Source organism: Gossypium hirsutum, chromosome A07 (genome assembly GCF_007990345.1).
Source record: "Gossypium hirsutum isolate 1008001.06 chromosome A07, Gossypium_hirsutum_v2.1, whole genome shotgun sequence".
NCBI classification, from domain to species: Eukaryota; Viridiplantae; Streptophyta; class Magnoliopsida; order Malvales; family Malvaceae; genus Gossypium; species Gossypium hirsutum.
In genome coordinates, this window is record NC_053430.1 from 19,048,631 (window position 1) to 19,068,046 (window position 19,416).

Genomic DNA, 19,416 nt, shown 5'->3' on the forward strand with positions numbered 1-19,416 from the left:
TTTTGTCCATCCAGTAATTTGATTGGTTGAACAAGAGCTTTTTGGAGAAAGCAGAGTCTTGAGTAGAAGCCAATGTGTTATTTTGTTCAGCAAATTGCCTGGGATTGGGAGAGGATGATGGCAGAGTGAAATTTGAATAATAATAATATTACTTTCACTATGTTTGGTTGGGTGTATTGGATTAGCCAATACACCCCTAATCCGTGGGCCCCACTTAAGCCCCTCTTAAGCAGTCTTAAGCAGTTGTTTGGTTCAATGTATTGGCTAATACACCCCTAATACGTTACGGCCCTAATCCCCGAAAATCTCTGTTTTCTAATCCCTGACTCCTCCTCAGTTTACATCCGTTTTAGTTTCACGCCCTAATTTGCCCTCTGTTTCCTGGGTTTGTCTCTCCTTTATCTCTTTCATTGCTTGCTTCGCCTTCGGCCAGTAGCCCCAATTTCTTGCTTCGCCTTTCGTGCTTAGTTTTGCTGCAAAAATGGAATACTTTTGACTTTAAATCCGTTCCTAAATAGTAGAAGGAAAATACCAGTTCAAACACTCTACTAAACTGCATCAAATTTCGGATCCTCCATTTCTTTAAAAGAATTTTCTCAGTTTCTTTTCTATTCCATTTTGATCTTATTTATTTCCCACCAATTTTTCTCACAAACTTCCGCGTTGCTGTTGCAAGCAGTACCGGAAATTCCCCTCTCTTTTTATCTTTAATCGGTTTCCACAGTTATTTTTCTTCGATTATTTGAATGAAGCTGAGGTAGCTGTTTTAGGAACAAAGGCGATTTGAAACATTTTTGAAAGAAAGGATTGATGGATAGTTATTTGAACCAGAACTTCGATTTGAAATCGAAGCATTCGTCGGATGAAGCATTGGAAAAATGGAGGACAGTTGTTGGTTTCGTGAAGAATCCGAAACGGCGGTTTCGATTCACTGCCAACCTCTCCAAACGTTATGAGGCTGCTGCTATGCGTCGCACTAATCAGGTCCCTTCACTTTTCAATCCATTCTCTCATTTAGAGATTGCTCAAATATCATTTTCAATTTTTCATCATTTTCTAAATGTAGTAAAGATATACTGATTAGTGATTATCATGAGAGAAATGAGCAGAATTTTTTAGTTTTGTTAATTGGCTTTGCGTTTCTAATATGGTAGTAGGATTATGGCAATGTAGAGATTGTTATTATTATGGAAAATTGCAGGAAAAATTGAGAATTGCTGTACTGGTTTCGAAAGCTGCCTTTCAGTTTATATCAGGTGAGACCGTTTGCTGCAAATTCAACTTTGTTCACGTTTTTATTTCGTAAAACGCCTTTGAATATGTATAAATGAATCTTCGTTTTGCAGGTGTACAACCTAGTGACTATGTTGTTCCTGAGCAAGTCATAGCTGCTGGTTTTCAACTTTGTGCTGATGAGTTAGGATCCATTGTGGAAGGCCATGATGTGAAGAAACTAAAGTTTCATGGTGGAGTAAGTGGCATTGCTGAAAAACTCTCCACATCCACCAACACTGGACTAAGTTCTGATGCTGCTTTGTTGAGTAAAAGACAAGAGATTTATGGAATCAATAAGTTTGCTGAGCCTGAAGCTAAGGGATTCTGGGTCTTTGTTTGGGAAGCTCTTCAGGATATGACTCTTATGATCCTTGGGGCATGTGCTATTGTGTCGTTGGTCGTTGGGATAGCAATGGAAGGTTGGCCAGCCGGAGCTCATGATGGACTTGGGATTGTTGCAAGTATCTTATTAGTCGTGTTCGTCACGGCAACCAGCGATTATCGCCAATCTTTGCAGTTTAAGGATTTGGACAAGGAGAAAAAGAAAATCACCATTCAGGTAACAAGAAATGATTGTAGGCAGAAATTATCCATATATGATTTGCTTCCTGGTGATATTGTACACCTTAATATTGGTGACCAAGTCCCTGCTGATGGCCTTTTTGTGTCGGGATTTTCCGTGCTAATCGATGAATCAAGTTTAACAGGGGAGAGTGAGCCAGTAGTGGTGAATGATAAAAACCCTTTTATGCTTTCTGGTACTAAGCTTCAAGATGGATCATGCAAGATGTTGGTTACCACTGTTGGGATGAGAACTCAATGGGGCAAATTGATGGCAACCCTCAGTGAAGGGGGAGATGATGAGACCCCACTGCAGGTGAAATTGAATGGAGTAGCAACTATCATTGGGAAGGTAGGCCTGTTTTTTGCTGTAGTGACTTTTGCCGTAATGGTGCAAGGACTGTTAAGGAGTAAACTGCAAGAAGGGACTATCTGGAGTTGGTCTGGCGATGAGGCACTGAAATTGCTGGAGTTCTTTGCTCAAGTTAATTCCTAAGATTCAGGTGTCCTCCCATTGTTATTTTTGCTTCAAATACCAGTTAGGTGCTTCTAACAAAAGGATAAATCCTGTAATTCATACCTCAATTCTCGTTTTGCAGGTGATAGCTCGATCTTCTCCTATGGACAAGCATACTCTGGTAAAGCAATTGCGAACTGATATTCTTTCATGCGCCTGATACTAGTGTTATGATAATGATTCTTTGTTAGATCCTAGTAAAATATTTGCTCAAGTATATGTACTGCGTGATATTTACCAAAATCAAGATTCAACTAATCTCAATTCTCAATTCCAGGTGGCTAAGGAGAGTGCTGATGTCATCATTCTTGATGACAATTTCTCAACAATTCTGACAGTGGCCAAATGGGGCCGTTCAGTGTACATAAATATTCAGAAATTTGTACAGTTTCAACTGACTGTCAACATTGTTGCCTTAATTGTTAACTTCTCCTCAGCATGTTTGACAGGTAACAACGGAATATGTTTGCCTACTAATATTTTAAACCAATGTTCTAGCTTCTTTGCAAATGATAATCACTTGAACAGGAATATGAAATATGGTTATGTGTTCATGAGTGTAAGTATCAAGGAAACGAAAACTCCGAACAATATAAAATTTCTCATATTTTCTTATGCTGCAGGGAGTGCTCCTCTGACAGCTGTTCAGCTATTGTGGGTGAATATGATCATGGATACTTTAGGAGCACTTGCACTTGCAACCGAGCCGCCAACCGATCGGGTTCTTCAGCATGCCGATCGCTGCTGCTTTGAAGCTGGTCCCAGTATGAAGCCTATATGCCTGGATTTTGTGAAGAACATCAAGGAAGCCTTAATGTCACTCTTCGTGATGTATAGGGAAGAATTCTTACCAGCACCTGGAATTTACATGAGCTTAGCCTCTACACTATTCATAGTGTGAACCATTACCATTGTGCACCCCTAAATATTGTCTAACTTAATTATTATAACAGTTAACATCATCTGAGAAATAAGCAAAAAGTTGTCTCTACCTTCAAGGAGTTATCATCATTAGGAGAAAAAAAGACCAAGATTCCATCCATTATTAACACTAAGGTAGATCTAGACACCAAATAAAAGTGATGCTGTAGAAACCTATAATCCATCCTTTCTATAATTCCAACGATAGAGCAACAATCATACCCTTCTATTTTCTTCCACCATTTTGATAAATAGTCAAGATGAATGGAAATGCTAAAATACATGAGCGAGAGAAGATTTGCAGGCTACAATCCAACAATATAGGGAGATGCAAGCCTAGAATGAATTACTTTGGGCTCAACTCCGGGAATGCGCCTGATAAGGTTCTTAAGAGATAAAATTTAACCGACGATCAGCGGTATGATGCTTTGAGTAAAATTCCCGATCATCCAACTCAAATGATCGTTTTCTTCAGTTTACCTTCTGTTGCCCGATTGGAATGGGTCAGAAGATTTCTTTCTCACCATTAAATATCAATGTTCAAACTTTTTGATGTTGTAAAACTTTTGAACATATTGATTATGATGTACAATTTCATTTTCATCTAACTTTTTCTTAGTATAAGTTAATTATGTTTATGCAGAATATAATTTTCAAGTTATATATTTAATAATAATTATGTTAATTTATATTTTACAGTATCATATATTATGATTTGAGTAAATTAATATAAGAATATTAATTATTAAGAATTTTATTAAATTATATAGTTTAATTAAAATATATTTAATAATAATTATGTTAATTTATATTTTACAGTATCATATATTATGATTTGAGTAAATTAACATAAGAATATTAATTATTAAGAATTTTATTAAATTATATATTTTAATTAAAATATATTTAATAATAATTATGTTTAAATATGATTAAATTATTTATTATTGATAATAATAATCTTATTATAATTTAAATAACAATAACAATAATCATTTACCAAAACAAATTTATGCTAAGGGTATTCTAGTCATTTTAGTTTTTTCCATTATGCTATTACACCTCTATTCCATTCAACCAAACACAAAATTACTATTACGCCTCTATTCCATTACATTCAACCAAACAGTGGATTAGCTATTACACCTCTAATCCAATACACCTCTAATCCCAATACACCTCTAATCCAATACGCCTCTAATCCAATACAGCGAACCAAACGTGCCCTTTGTAGTTTATTTGTTACGAGAACGCTGTCCCTTGACATGAATTCTTGGGAAAATGGGAACATTGAAATAACTATCCATTTCCTTTTATAAGAAAATCAAGATTTACTAGTGAAGTCAGAAAATATTTTTGTTAAAAATTAAATTATAATTTTTTACGATAGTAAAAATATAATTTTATTATTTTAATAATTTATATTTTTATAATTTTTAAAAAATTAAATCAATTTTTATTATTTTTAAAGGGGATAAAGTGTAATTTTACTTTTACTAATTTAAAATTTTTAAAAATTATCTAAATTAAAAAATTTTCATCTTTAGGAGGGGTCGGGGCATTTCCAGCCTCTCTAGCTAAGCCCTTGTTGTACCTGAAAGGCGTAGCATTACTTGAGATTGAATCTTTAAAATGGGAGAAAGCTTTAGACTTGCTGCAACTGTACTAAAGACACAAAAGACTTCGGCCATCAGAGTTTGAATTTAGTTGATTTAGCTCAAAAGAACACAAGGCAAGACGAGACGAGAATTCTACCTAGACTAGGCAAGAGCTTGAAAAGAAAATATGAAAACAAACCTATAAAAGAGAAAATAAGGGTAAACTACATTGAAGATCATTAAATGATTAGTTACATTTTGGTTATTGAACTAATTGAAAGTTCTTATTTAAGTCACTGAATTATATGAAAGTTTTTATTTAAGCCATTAGGGTATTAAGTTTTATTTTTTAAAAAGTTCGATTAGCGAGCTCTAAGCAATGATTTGAAGATCGATAAGATGGATTAGTACCCATCGATGAGTAGAAGAACATTCCTTCGATCCAAGTCAATTTGAAGGTCAGTGTCAAAGATTAAAGAAGAAAGCTATTTAGATTTTGATTCACATATTCGTGACATTCAAAATTATTTCATAAAAACAAAATTGAACTATAAAAGAGAATGGAAAAGAGATTTTTCAATTGGTGCATGTATTATGAACAAATATAGCGGTGATTTTATTAGTCCATTGACTTAAATGAAAACTTTTAAACAATTCAATGATCATTTTATAACTTTTTAAAATTGAGCGATCAAAACGTAAACTTTCTAATAATTTAATGACATTTGTTGTAGTTTACCTTAAAAAGAAATGTTTGAGTGAATTAAAGGATCAAACTTTGAAGCAAAGATTTCCCTCTTCTCTTCTCTATCCGCAAATCCCTTCATTCAAGCTTAAAATTCAGGCATATAGAAATAGAAAGGGAAATTTAAATTTATATCAATTAGGTTTCCAAGTGAAGTTTGAACTTTTTATGTATTTATATAATTTTCTAAATTTTTATTTATTTTCAAGTATTTATGTATATTTTTTATTTTTTATAATTTTTTAAAAAATTGATTTTTATATATAACTAGGGTTAAATTGAAAAAAATATAAAAATTAAAAACTAAATTTATTGTTAAACCAATTTAAGAATATCATGTTATCATTCTGCTAGTCACCCAACAATAGGGTGACCAAAAAGAATAATTTTGAAAATGTTGGTGATCAAATAGAGTCAAGAGTTGACTCACATGCAAGTTTATTGTAACCTCCTCAACTCAGCCTGGACATTAGATCCGAGTTCGGAAGATTACGTTAGCCACCGAAGTGGCTTGGTAAGCTATCAGAGTTTTTAAAAAAGATCGTTTTAAGACGTTTGTTTAATTTGTTTAGAAAATTTAGTTAAATACATGATTTATTATTCCTCAAGTTTTATTTATTATCTAACAACAAAAAAGCTGGCAATTACTTATTTTTTAATAAAATCGAGGAATGTCATACAAAATAATATCAAATCTAAAACCTAAGTCCCATGCCACGATTTATAAATAATACAATCTTTTAAAGGAAATATATAATATCAATAAAACCTATAATATTAAGGAAAAAAAACCAGAACTAAGCCAAGTCCCTTTGGTCGTCTTTCCTGTACCCTAACCTGGTGGGTTATCTGAAAAGATGAAAATTAAAGGGGAAAGAGCTATGACGCTCAGTGTGAGTTTATTTACAATAAAACCAATGCAAACAGTTGTTAGGACACATTAAATAACATTGCACATAATTATCATAAATAGCAATTCAATTTAGAGTACAAGTTTTTTCAATGCAACCATCATTTAAGCATTAGAATTCACAAATCACAGATTTCAAAATAGGCAAATTCTCATATTTGCCACTATAACCATATAAAAATATACACATTTAAATATATGTATCCACTCATATGCTCATAAATATCATAACATAGTTTCCAGAACTATATGCACATGATATCAAATATGCCATACAATTTCAAGTTTAAACAAAATATATTCTACCTTACCGCCACACACCACATTGGGAGTTTCCAAGAACTCTAACCACCAACATACCAAATTGTGGATTAACCATTAATAGTTTACAGTTTTACTACTGATAACTGTGAACACACAACAATACATCGCAAATGGAATCTACTATGGTTGTGGGTGCACGACAAAGTATTGCAGGTGAAATTTGTCAATGGCTGTGGAAACACAACATGCTCATAAATGATAACTATCAGAGGGTTGTGATTGCACAACAAAACATCATAAGTGAAATCTGCTATGGTTGTGGGTACACACAAGACCATCGCAATTGAACTCTACTATGGTTATGGGTACACAACAAAAATAAATGCAGATATACTACCGATTCTTCCTTCGATCATATCGTCCCAATCCCATGCAATATGCAATATGAATGACAATACAAACACATTTTTAAGTAACAGATTACGTAGTACATTATCACTAAAAAGTTTACTCATCAAATTTCATACAAACAAGTGCAAAACACATAGACTTAGTTTAGATTCCACACAGGTTTACAGATAAGGTTCACATGAAGGTTTGTAGTACAGTATACATAAGGGTCCGCATAATAGTTAAAAGGATCACATAACTGTTTACAAAAGGGGTTCACATATCATTCACTAAGGGGTTCGTATAACATTCACTAAGGGGTTCACACAACATTCACTAAGGGGTTGGCACAAATATTCATTAAGGGGTTGGCATAAATATTCACTGAGGGGTTCGCATAACATTCACTGAGGGGTTCGCATAAATATTCATTAAGGGGTTTGCATAACATTCACTAAAGGGGTTTGCATAAATATTCACTAAGGGGTTGGGCTTATCCGATGATGCATTGTGTGTATGCCAATATAGTTGCTCCGATTTATCTGATGATGCAATGTGTATACCAATATAGTTGCTTTGGTTTATCCGATGATGCACTGTGTATGCCAATATAGTTGTTCCAGTATATTTGGTGATGCACTGTATGTGCTAGCATAGTTTATTCGGTTTATCCAATGATTCATTATTTGTGACAGTATAATTGTTTCGATATATTCAATGATGCATTGTGTGTGCCAATATGATTGTTTCAGTTTTATCCAATGATGCATTATGATGCTAGATTGGGATACAAGTTGGTTGATCTATGTGTCTAGCTTGAGTCCGAGCAAGATTAATAAAAGTTATATCATGTGAATAGGTTAAGAGAAATACAAATTGCGATGTATGAATATCAATAACATGCGGAAGACCATGTGATACAATTAAATGAGTCTAAGGATCAATAAGAAAGATAACAAATGAATTAATTCGATTTGAAAATAAAATTCTAGTATCCTTACCTCTTTTCAGGTTAATTTCGGATACGAAATTTCTTATAAGGGGAGAACTGTAACAACCCAATTTTCAGTGGTGTGAGAAAATGACGGTTTCAGAATTCTATTTTTGATGAGTGAGTATGTAAATATTATTATTAAATATTTACAAAGTTTTTATATAGGTGAATTGAATTTTTGATAGGTAACTTTACTGAAAAGTGATTAATCAAGGTAAAAGGACTAAATCGAAAAGTTTCAAAAGTTAACTCATTGAGATTTTAATTGCTTAGGGGCTTAAAAGATAATTAAATTAAGGTTTGAAATGGTATAAAAAAAATTGTATCACCCAAATTTTAGGACCTTTTAATTTTTGGTGTTCTTGAACTTAAGTAATGTAGTATAAATCGAGGAAAAAACTTAATGATGCTAAAATTTTGATCTAGCGAAATCGAAAAAGTCTTCGATGAACACGTTTGTTATACGAGAATTTAGATTGATCTAAAATTTTGAATAAACTCGGTAGACATTGATATTATTTCATTTAAATGTCACACCCTGATTTATTTCCTACGGATTTATTTTAAGTGATATCGAACTTAGGACATTTAACAAATTATTTATTCTCGACTGACTTTGTAAACTTATCTTCTAGAGATGATCAGTTAACTAAATTAGAAAAAAAATGTAAATGGAATCCTTAAAAACAAATTAAACAAGTAAAGTGGGTCAATTATATGATATAGAAGAGGTTGACGTTAATGCATGAATTGAGTCTTTAATTGTCGAATAAAATGTTATTTTAGAAATGTAAGTTGAGTTTTGCTAATGACAAGCTTAATGTTGTATTAAATAAGTGATTTTAGTGGCTTCATGTGCAAATTGTATTGAATTGTTTTCAAACTTAGAACAAATCTATGTGTGTTTGATGAGGGTATTGAACAAATACTAATATTACATGCTTAAGTTTAGGGATATACCACTAAGTACTTTTCTCTGTGTATGGTTTATTTTTCTCCATGCGTAGTTTAGATTTACTTTGAGATTTTCTGAATATCAATCTCAGCATCCCATCCACAATCCCGGCCTTAGCAATGTTTGGTTGTTCAACCTTAGTTATAATTGGCATGTACCTAGTAGGTTAGGTTCCATAGTATTAAATAATATTACAACTAGACTTTCATCTTCGTAAGCTAGTTCTAATATATATAAATATAAATATATGGTTGATCAGTTGTATGTTATTAGTGGCATATATAAATGAAACTCGTAGTTACTTAAGTATGTTTAATGAATGTATATTCGTTTGATTTTAGTCATAATTGTTTAATTTAGTTGTGAATTATTTGTAGTTGCCTTGGCAATGGATGCGGCACACTGTAGCTCAGACCCGACGATCGGGTCGGGTATGGGGTGTTACAGTGACAAACATGTTTAAACAGTAGTTACGGATTTACTTCTAAATTGTTAGAAATATACTACTCCAAAACAAAAATTGTTAGCATTGACAAAAAAAAACCAATTGAGCGTAAATAACGAAAGAACCACTGTGCCGTGGAAAAACTACTTCCTTAGAAGCAAATCCATCTTGATTGGTGTAATGGTGTAGTGAATGTCGCCTCATAAAGTTAATACTGTACTTCAATATTCATACAACCAAATAAAAAAGGTGGATCACAATTGGTATTGCTCTTCTCACAAAGGAATCAAAACCGAAAAACAAAAGCTCTAAAAGAAATAGATGAGTTGTGGGAGAAAAGATTGATTGTTGTTGTTAAAAATGAGAAGAATGGTATGCTACTTATATTATTTTCAAAGGGGCAAAATGGTAAAATAACAGTGTCAGTTTTCAAAAATAGCAGAGGATTAATATTTTGCAACAATTAGAGGATTTTCTTCAACCGAAAACATTCTAAAAAATAAAGAAAATATTTTTTTGCATTACCAACATTCCCCCACTAATGCAAATGAATTGAAAATTTTGTAAACATGAGAAAAGGTAAAACATGAGAAGAGCAACAGTGAAATTAGCCGCTTAAGCACTAGTATCTTGTGGATTTGAACTAGCACGTAGTGCAATAAGTGATTATTCTTTTTAACAAGTGATCAAATCTTGAACTTGTTAATATACCGGTTAACTCATGACACATGCCTAATCTCATATCCAATTGATGTTCCACAATAGATCAACAAGTTTTAACTAATATACCTCGAGTTGCTAGCAAGTGCTTTAGAAAGACTACCTACTGTCTTCAGCAATGAAACCATCTGTGAAAATACCATGCAATGAGCTATTAACAAAATATTGAATTTTTTTGTTGTTGCCTTCACTCCTAAACATATTCTGATCCCCTCCATTATTGGAATTTCTTGACAGAAGCCTCTAGCTAGTTGGCGCAAACTTAACTCTAATGGTTCCTCCATTAGTAACCTTGGTGCTAGTGGTGCTAGTGCTTTTGGTAGAGATCATAATAAAACTTGGATTATAGGATCATACCATCATATTCTACATGTGGAAACTGAATTTTGGGCTCTCGAGATGGTTTACATCTTACTTATAACAATATCACTAACTGGAAATCGAATTGGATGTTACTACCATTATTGATTTTATGTCAAACATACTCTTAGTGAAGGTAATGAAGGCGTTGATCTTAGGGGCGAAGTCAGAATAGTTGATAAGGGGTCGATATATTTTTATCAAATATGCACGAGTCGGGACTACTTTTACTAATGTATTTTTAAATTCAGGACAATCTTGATTACCAAATTTTAGGAAAATAAAATAAGTTAATGTTCACTTTGTATTAGATATTATAATTATTTAACATTATTTCTTTACCTACTTAATATTTAGATACCATTTATACTTAGATATTGCAATTATTAAACTTTATTTTTACCAGATTAATGTTTAGATACTATTTTGTATTAGTTTACCAAATTAAACTAAAAATATTACTAAATTTATCATTAAAAAGTTAAACTCTATAAAAGAAATCAAAATAAAAACTTTGGGAAAAAACACAAATTTGTCCTTTTTTTTAAACACTAATTATAATATCAAAATAAAAAAACTTAAAACTTGGACTTAAAAATAATTTTACAAAATTTAGTGGGGTGCGGCCTCTGCCAACCCCACTAATTTTGCCTCTGGTTGATTTGATATTATATTTTACTAATACATATTAGGTGCAATGTTGAGACACATTTCACTCATGGAGAGAAAACTCAAGTTCAAATTGACAACATTGTTGGAAATAATAGTTAAGAACCTTAAAAAAAATTGTGTTCATGAATCATAAAAGAAACATGGAAAATACTTTCATAATATTATATATATAAACAAAAAGCGTTAATGCTATTGCTGGTTTGGTAAGTATTTTATAATATCTCATTCACGTATCTCTTTTGGATGTAACTTCCATTTTTTTTACCAAGAGCCCTATGATTGTATTAAAGTGAGTCTAGGGTGAAACTATAAAATTTTTTGAGGGGAGTCGGAATAAAGTTGTATATTTTTATGATAACAAAAGTGAAATTTCACCATTTTAATAATCTATATCTTTATAATTTTTAAAGGATTAAATCAAAATTTTTCTCATTTTTGGAGGGCCAAAGTGTAATTTTACCATATACTAATTTAAATTTTTAAAAATTATAAAAAGATTAAAGTTAAAAATTTTCATTTTAAGGCCTGCCAGCCCCCCTTGGCTTCGCCCCTAAGTGAGTCTGCTAGTTGAAGCTAATGGTAGTGTAGTGTATCCAACCATATTTTAATTTGACACTTATTTAGTCCTCCGATTTTATAGATAATATCATCTTAGTTTTTTATTTAATTTTTCGTCTCTTTTAACTTTTAAATTTGTACTTTTTTTATTAAATTATCTCAAAATGGATGGAAAAATTAATAAATGTTAACTTTGATGATATGGATATACACATGAACTACGACGTGGATGCGACATTAGCAATTAATTAATTTTTAAAAATTTTATTTTTTTATTTTTATAAAGTTTTTAAATAATTTTAATAACTTTAAATTTTTTTTGAATTTTTTAAAAAAATTAAGTACTTGTTAATATCCATATGGTAGTCCACTTGTATGTCCATGTCAACAAAATTAATGTTTGTTATATTGTCTATTTATTTTGAACTGATTTGACAAAAAAGTACAAATTCAAGAGTTAAAAAAAGGAAAAAAGTTAAATGAAAATCTAATATAATTTTTTTGTAAAAACTGAGGACTAAACATGTGATTATACCTTTTAATTTTGAATGAATGGTGATAGAGTGAAAAAATTAAAAAACACAAATTCAAATCCACCGCCAAGTTGAGAAACACACCATGCTAAGCTCACGTGATGGCCTATCATCTAGACCACAACACAACAAAAAAGCACCACTCTTTTATAAGAACCTCACAAATCACCATGGCCTTAAAGCCCCCACATTCTTTCTTTTTTATATAGTAATAATACTGCACTACTATTCCTTTCCAGTTTCCTCCCTCTTTTCTCTTCTTTATTATCTCCTTTCTTATTTTGGCTTTTTCCTTTGGCTTGCTTTCTCTTCAAAATGACCCTTGTTTCTTCTCATCTATTCAAGCCATGTCTAACCTTTGTTTTTCTAGCTTTGTTTCAGTCTCACACAACTTTCTCTGCTCTGATATTGAGCTTGAGGAACCACCGTAGCTACCCCCAACATCCAAGGCCAATGTTCCAAACCAACCGAACTACTTGTGCATTGTTTGCAGGGACTTGGGTCCGTGATGATACTTACCCATTGTACCAATACTCGAACTGCCCAGCCATAGACGCTGAATTCAACTGTCAAATGTCTGGGAGACCTGATTCCGGTTACCTTAAATATCGATGGCAGCCTCTCAATTGTCAGCTCCCAAGGTATCAGATAAACTTTTTTTTTTGCAAAAATTCCCCCCCCCACAGTTTTAGTTGATTTGTTTTTACATTTTGTGATAATCTATGTTGTAGTATGTTAATGTCAGGTTCGATGGGCTTGTTTTTTTGTCGAAAATGAGAGGGAAAACAGTGATGTTCGTTGGTGATTCACTGGGAAGGAATCAATTTGAGTCTTTGATTTGTATGATTTTAGCTGCCAACCCCCAAACCCAGACTCAGATGAACAGAGCAATGCCTCTCTCTACTTTCAAGTTCCTGGTCAGTCTTCCTCTTATCTAACCTAATTTCTACTTTATTCCATTCCCTTACCTTCTTTCTACACTGGTTACAGGCTGTAAGCAACCTATTTTGACCATTTTTATATACTTGTATCAAACACATATTAATACAACGAAAAAAAAAAAAGAGGATCCCAAATTTCCTTTGGCAGATAGTGTCTTTCAAAATATCTGAACCCAAAATTTGCTTTTGCAAATAGTGTTGAAGCTTTTTCAAGTTTTTATAAGTAGATTTTTGTTCAAAGCTTTTACACTTGATGGCCTAAAAGTGGTTTAAAGCACATGTCCTTATAGCAGTTGCTTTTAGCTAAAGCTGAGACATGAATTTGACGTTTGAGGGACCCGAAGTGAGAACTGTTTTGTCAAATATCGTGCTAATACTTGCCAACTAAAAGCCACTACCTAGTCTCTTTTTTCCCCATATTATTTTTGTGCTAATATATTGACATGCTCTTTTTTTTAATTACAATAATTCTTTATCTATGAGAGATGATATTTCATATTTTTGTATTAAATTGTATCAGATACAGACTATTGTTTCCACTAAGTAATCCCAAATGATTAAGAACAGTGAGCATCTTGTGGGTTGAATTTTGTTTACAATGATGAATACAGGAATATGGTGTATCCATATCATATTTTCGAGCTCCATTTTTGGTGGACGTAGATGTGATGCAAGGGAAGAGGATTGTAAAGTTAGACGACATAGCTGGAAATGGAAACGCCTGGCGAATGGCCGACGTGCTGGTGTTTAACACAGGCCATTGGTGGGGTCATGAAGGATCTCTTCGAGGGTAGGCTAAAACTGTTCCTTACTGGTGTTGCTTTTATATTTGTGAAAAGTCTTGAATGAGGGATATCAAATGGGATTTTGTTTTTTTTTGTTTATTTTTGAATGGTTTGAGGTAAATCTTGGCAGGTGGGATTTGATTCAATCAGGAGGTAAATATTACCAGGACATGGATCGTATGGTTGCTATGGAGAAAGGGCTAAGAACATGGGCCAATTGGGTTGACTCCAATGTCGACATAACTAGAACCAGAGTCTTTTTCCAGTCTGCTTCCCCCGACCATTACAAGTAAGTCTCTCAGTTGTTTGGAATCTACCATCGGATTTAAATTGCAATTGCAGATGTCTTTGATTTAAAGGCTTTTTGTATGAATCTAAATTTTTTATTTTCATTAAATTAAATTTATTAAAGAATAAGAGGGGTTGTGGCTGGTTAGGAAGATCTGAATCATATGATAGCAGAAAATATCTACTTGAGGTTCTGATACCCCATAATATCAACATAGTACGATACAACTAATAATGTATTTACTTGATTTGACTGGTTTTATTGTTCTCTTTTTACAACTGTAACCTCGTGAAACAGTGACTGAAGTTTCTTTTTAAACCACTTTTAGTGTCGGTGGCCAATAGCCCTTTATTTTAAATGATGCTTAGAAATGTTACAGTAAACGTGTGCAAGATGCCCTACTGCGACCACACCTTGCAACTGGGCCTATGTCCCTCACAAAAAGGTCATGATAATGCATGGATGACCATATTGCTCTGTTTTGATAATTCAATGATTTTGTTTGGTTAACTCCATTGACAGTCCAAATGAATGGAGTGCTGCAGCAACTGCGATGACTGCAAAAAACTGTTATGGAGAGACGGAACCAATGAAAGGGACTACGTACACCAGTGCATATGCAGATCAGATGGGTGTAGTGAATGAAGTCATCAGGGAGATGCATGTTCCTACATATTTGATGGACATAACAATGCTCTCTGAGCTTAGGAAAGACGGGCACCCATCAATTTACCGTGGTGATTTCAGCCCTTCTCAGAGGGCTAACCCGCAAAAGTCAGCTGATTGTAGCCATTGGTGCCTTCCCGGATTACCTGATACTTGGAATGAACTATTTTATACTGTATTATTCTACTAGTTTCGATCTGGTTCACTTCATTTTATAGTAATATGGTTACTATTGATTTTGATGATAGGTTAGTGTAGCCTTCATTATTAAGCAATACATTATCATTTTGAAGTGAAGATTCTCATTAACGATTAACTTTCCAGTGCAAATTATCAACAACATAGTTTCAAAAGCTTAAGCAACATGTCGATGACAACAACAGACGGTGATCAAACAATCAGAAATTGTTTTAGTTACTCATAAACACCGCTTATAGTACACATCAGAGAATTATGAAGTTTCATGGATATATGCCACAAATTCTACTCTGAATTATTCAATTCATGTGTTCTGCTTTCCTTCCTGTAGGCAGGTACTAGCTCTGTATGGCAACTCTGGGAACTTCAATCATCCGTGGTATATTGTCGATAACCTTGGATGGCATGTTGCTGAGTGGAGTCTCGGCATTGTAAGCAGAGAGATGGACTCCCAGGGCGGCCCTGCCTGAAGGGTCAAGGTTATTCTTCCAGGCAGAATCCCACTCAACTGCTTTAGCAGTGCTGCATGCTACGGTAGCTCCTCCAGGTACGGTCAATCTTGCCGAATTCTGTTTAAACCAAGCAATTATCGTTACTTACAGTTATAAATATATCCTAACTGTGGAGTTTCGGAAAATCACCTGAGGGAAGAATCTCTCGAAAATCATCCTGTAGTAGTAAGCTTCTTTTGTAGTTGGTGTGTTGTGAGGGAAGATGTTAGATGCGTTACGCATCATCTTATTGGTTACCTGAAAGTATAAGGTGAAAATCAATAAGTCATCCCATCACTCTTTTTTAACTTGATTCCACATGGAAATGAGATGATGTTACTTACATGTTGGTCAGCATGTGCTTTGAGACCATCAATCCAACTATAACCCACACCATCACTAAACTGTTCTTTCTGTCTGTAAAGGATATGCTGCAGGGCATCAAACAAAACATGTTAGTTTGGTTACTTGTGTTGTGGACATATGCCAAAGACAGGAGAAGATTATATGATAATACCTTTGGCAGATAGGGATGTTCTTCATCATCGAAGGCCCTCCTAAGAATCCACTTCTCGATGCGTCCTTCATCCTTTTTTATCTGATTCATGAAATAGAGAAGCATGTATAATGAACCAAGCAATTCCAAGACAACAATAAATTGATTGCTTACCATCTTTGATTCAGGGTCTATAGACATGGCAACATTGATGAATTGCTTGTCTAAGAATGGGACTCGAGCCTCCAATCCCCATGCAGATGTTGCTTTGTTAGCTCTCAAACAATCATACTGGTGAAGAGCCTTTATCTGCATAAAAAAGCAACAAAATAGACCAAATCTCAGTATCTTCTTACATTCAAACTCCCCTGGTAGTAATCAAGTGCTATATAAGATGGATCCATCACCTTACGGCAGGTTTCGTGGTGGAATTCATCCTTATTTGGTGCCTTGTGGAAGTATAAATACCCACCAAAAATCTCATCAGAACCTTCACCAGATATAACCATCTTCACCCCTAAAGACTTGATCTTCCGCGACATCAAGAACATTGGAGTGCTTGCCCTGATTGTGGTAACATCATAGGTTTCTATGTGGTAGATGACATCTTCGATGGCATCAATACCATCCTGCAACATTAGAAGGAAGTTTAGCTTTGTCCAAGGATGTTATTAAACACGAAATAGAAGTATTAGTAAATCTTCAGTAAATACTTGAACAGTAAAGTGAAACTCATGATGAACCGTTCCCAGATATTCTGCAACCTCCCTTGCAGCCTTCAAATCTGGTGAATTCTGCAAATAAACCGACCCCAAAAAAAAAAAGTTTCAACGAACAAACCTATAAAGCTATACTTTTAAGGCTTCATTATCACATATTATACCACTTTACCTCGAGGCCAACACAAAAAGAATGGAGCTGGCTTCCCCAATGTTTAGCAGTCTTGGTACCAGCCAAGTATCGAGCTGTGATAGAAGCAACCAACGATGAATCGAGACCTCCAGATAGAAGAACTCCAAAAGGTACATCGGTCATCAGTCTTTTGATCACAGCCTGCAAATACATTCGATGCGACCTGTGAGATAAAATTACTAGAAATGTTCTTTTAAGTGTTGGGTTGTTTCTTCATCGTATCTTACATTTTCAAAAGCACGTCTTAGAACAAGGGGATCGTATGGAACTGATGGAATGGCCTCAGAGAACCATGGTGGATTGTACCATCTTCTAAATACTCCTGTTTTGCTGGAGTACAAGTGACCAGGAGGAAAGCACTCAAAGTGTTCACAGTCATTATTTAATCCTTTCATTTCGGAAGATATCCAAACCGAACCTGAATATTAAAAAAAAGTAGGGAGTTGGCAAAAAACTGACTAAAACCCAGATTTCAAGAGCTGGAAATCGATGCAAAGATTGAATACCGTCAAGTCCCCAGCCAATGTAGAGGGATGTGACCCCAATAGCATCACGTGCAACAATGTAGCTGTTGTCTCGGGTATCAAGCAACACAAATGAGAAGATTCCATCCAACATATCCACAAAGTCTTCCCCATACTCCTCGTACTATCACATAGTTTAAGTTTAAATTAGAGCAAGAATTCGCAAACACAAGCTAGAGAAATTGAAACCCAAAATCAGATTTATGCCTGAAACTTACCAGATGGGCAATAACATCACAGTCACTGCCAGTCCTGAACTTGTGGTTTACCAATTTCTTCCTCAGTTCTTCATGGTTGTAAATCTCTCCATTCACCTAGTTTTCAGCACATTTTGTTCATCTCCATCAGTAAACTTAAAATTACAAACTATTTCCAGAGTGTCATTATTAGCCGCCAAATTTGAAAATATAAGTGCCAGTATGGTTTCTTTTATTATTCATTTCGAAGGTATATTCGGCCAAGTGACCATCATCGGCAAAAAGGGAATATATTAAGCAGCAAATATGTTATTTGGTTTGGAGTGTGATATGATTCATATCCGAATACGCAGAGACCTACCGTGACAACAACACTCTTGTCTTCGTTAAAGAGAGGTTGGTCACCCGAAGCAGGATCAACGATGGCAAGGCGTTGATGGGCCAAATAGCAGTCTCCATGTTGGTGGAGGCCACTCCAGTCTGGACCACGGTGTTTCAGCCTGTTTATACATCAATTTTCAGCTCACTATTTCTCTACTACTCCAATTAGACACTAATTAATTGATAGATAGACTAAGTAATTTATTTATTTATTTATGCTAATATTGAGTTAACGTGTTTTAAAGACACAACCATCAAAAGTAGCTAAAAGGAAAAAAGATGAATTTGCCTGCGGGAAAGTTCCAGCACTCGAACCCTTTTTGCCTGAGAATCGTCAGAACAACCCAAAACAGCTAAAATCCCACACATTTTTCTTTCAAAAAAAAAACAAGAACACCTTTTTTGGGGGGGGCTTGTCAAGGAGAAGAACTAAATAAAGTAATGGATATCCTTAAATCCCGAAGAAAGATGCTGCGAAATGAACAGAGAAAACAGAGGAGCTAAAAACAGGGGAAAGGTAATACGTAACGTAAGCTGTTTTTCCAAAACTTGATGAAAATGCCACGTATTTATAGTTGCAAAACTTTAGGGGCTTTCTCTCTCTTTCGTCGCGCGACACAACTCTCTCTTTCCACCACTTGGTGTCAAGTGATTGGTTTTTACCCTTCCACCATGGTGACCCATTTTATCCATTTCTCCGGTGGGGTCAAAAGTAGTTTGTTTTTTTTTTCATTTTGCTCATTTTCTCCGTTGGCGATGCAATCTAGGCCGTTCATTCATTTCACTTCAGATACCATCAACTGAAATTAGAAAATTGATTTCTCTCCTTTTTATTTATTTTTAATTTTTAAATATTTTTAAATTGAAAAATAAACTTATTCGATTAATTAAAACTAGACTCCATAGCCTCCACCTATACTAACACCTCTAAGATTTCATTGCCATGTGACCTATTTTTTATATTTTATGTGAATTTTTATAGTTAGAAGAACTACGCTGATATTATATATCACATTAAATAGAGCTAAGAAAAAAAAATTAAAACTAACTCGAATAAAAGTGTTTGAAGGGTTTATAAAATGAAAATTAAAAAATTGAGACTACTCGAAGTTGAATCA

General features: G+C 34.0%; 3 protein-coding genes across 4 annotated transcripts; 2 read left to right on the forward strand and 1 right to left on the reverse strand.

Moving 5' to 3' along the window:
• Positions 1-262: 262 nt before the first annotated feature.
• LOC107940882 (calcium-transporting ATPase 2, plasma membrane-type) lies at positions 263-3,344 on the forward strand. Its single transcript, XM_016874343.2, has 6 exons — positions 263-984; positions 1,202-1,256; positions 1,347-2,329; positions 2,436-2,474; positions 2,631-2,802; positions 2,977-3,344. Exons 1-6 carry the CDS (start codon positions 811-813, stop codon positions 3,252-3,254), a joined length of 1,701 nt encoding a protein of 566 aa, XP_016729832.1. The 5' UTR covers positions 263-810; the 3' UTR covers positions 3,255-3,344.
• A 9,257-nt stretch (positions 3,345-12,601) lies between these two features.
• On the forward strand, positions 12,602-15,415 carry LOC107940887 (protein PMR5). The gene is made up of 5 exons (XM_016874349.2): positions 12,602-13,059; positions 13,164-13,335; positions 13,971-14,149; positions 14,275-14,433; positions 14,956-15,415. The coding sequence occupies exons 1-5, from the start codon at positions 12,734-12,736 to the stop codon at positions 15,287-15,289; spliced, it is 1,170 nt and encodes a 389-aa protein (XP_016729838.2). The 5' UTR covers positions 12,602-12,733; the 3' UTR covers positions 15,290-15,415.
• LOC107940886 (asparagine synthetase [glutamine-hydrolyzing] 1) lies at positions 15,385-18,847 on the reverse strand. Of its 2 annotated transcripts, XM_016874348.2 has the most exons (13): positions 18,588-18,847; positions 18,279-18,417; positions 17,939-18,034; positions 17,703-17,844; positions 17,424-17,614; positions 17,176-17,337; positions 16,998-17,078; positions 16,692-16,913; positions 16,459-16,593; positions 16,306-16,386; positions 16,133-16,219; positions 15,939-16,046; positions 15,385-15,866 (listed from the first exon to the last, which is right to left on the reverse strand). In XM_016874348.2, exons 1-13 carry the CDS (start codon positions 18,665-18,667, stop codon positions 15,636-15,638), a joined length of 1,755 nt encoding a protein of 584 aa, XP_016729837.1. In that variant the 5' UTR covers positions 18,668-18,847; the 3' UTR covers positions 15,385-15,635. The 2 variants fall into 2 exon arrangements, with proteins under 2 accessions (XP_016729837.1, XP_040973642.1); XM_041117708.1 differs by having other exon boundaries at positions 16,306-16,593.
• Between the last annotated feature and the right edge of the window lie 569 nt (positions 18,848-19,416).

Excerpts from the sequence above, each read along its gene's own strand:
- LOC107940882 (XM_016874343.2), top strand. The coding sequence starts at position 811 with ATGGATAGTTATTTGAACCAGAACTTCGATTTGAAATCGAAGCATTCG. Across the intron at positions 985-1,201 it reads CTATGCGTCGCACTAATCAG|GAAAAATTGAGAATTGCTGT; the intron begins GTCCCTTCACTT and ends GGAAAATTGCAG. Across the intron at positions 2,330-2,435 it reads TCTTTGCTCAAGTTAATTCC|GTGATAGCTCGATCTTCTCC; the intron begins TAAGATTCAGGT and ends CTCGTTTTGCAG.
- LOC107940887 (XM_016874349.2), top strand. The coding sequence starts at position 12,734 with ATGACCCTTGTTTCTTCTCATCTATTCAAGCCATGTCTAACCTTTGTT. Across the intron at positions 13,060-13,163 it reads CTCAATTGTCAGCTCCCAAG|GTTCGATGGGCTTGTTTTTT; the intron begins GTATCAGATAAA and ends TGTTAATGTCAG. Across the intron at positions 14,434-14,955 it reads GCTTCCCCCGACCATTACAA|TCCAAATGAATGGAGTGCTG; the intron begins GTAAGTCTCTCA and ends CTCCATTGACAG.
- LOC107940886 (XM_041117708.1), bottom strand. The coding sequence starts at position 18,667 with ATGTGTGGGATTTTAGCTGTTTTGGGTTGTTCTGACGATTCTCAGGCA. Across the intron at positions 17,845-17,938 it reads GTGATGTTATTGCCCATCTG|TACGAGGAGTATGGGGAAGA; the intron begins GTAAGTTTCAGG and ends ACTATGTGATAG. Across the intron at positions 17,615-17,702 it reads CATTGGCTGGGGACTTGACG|GTTCGGTTTGGATATCTTCC; the intron begins GTATTCAATCTT and ends TTTAATATTCAG.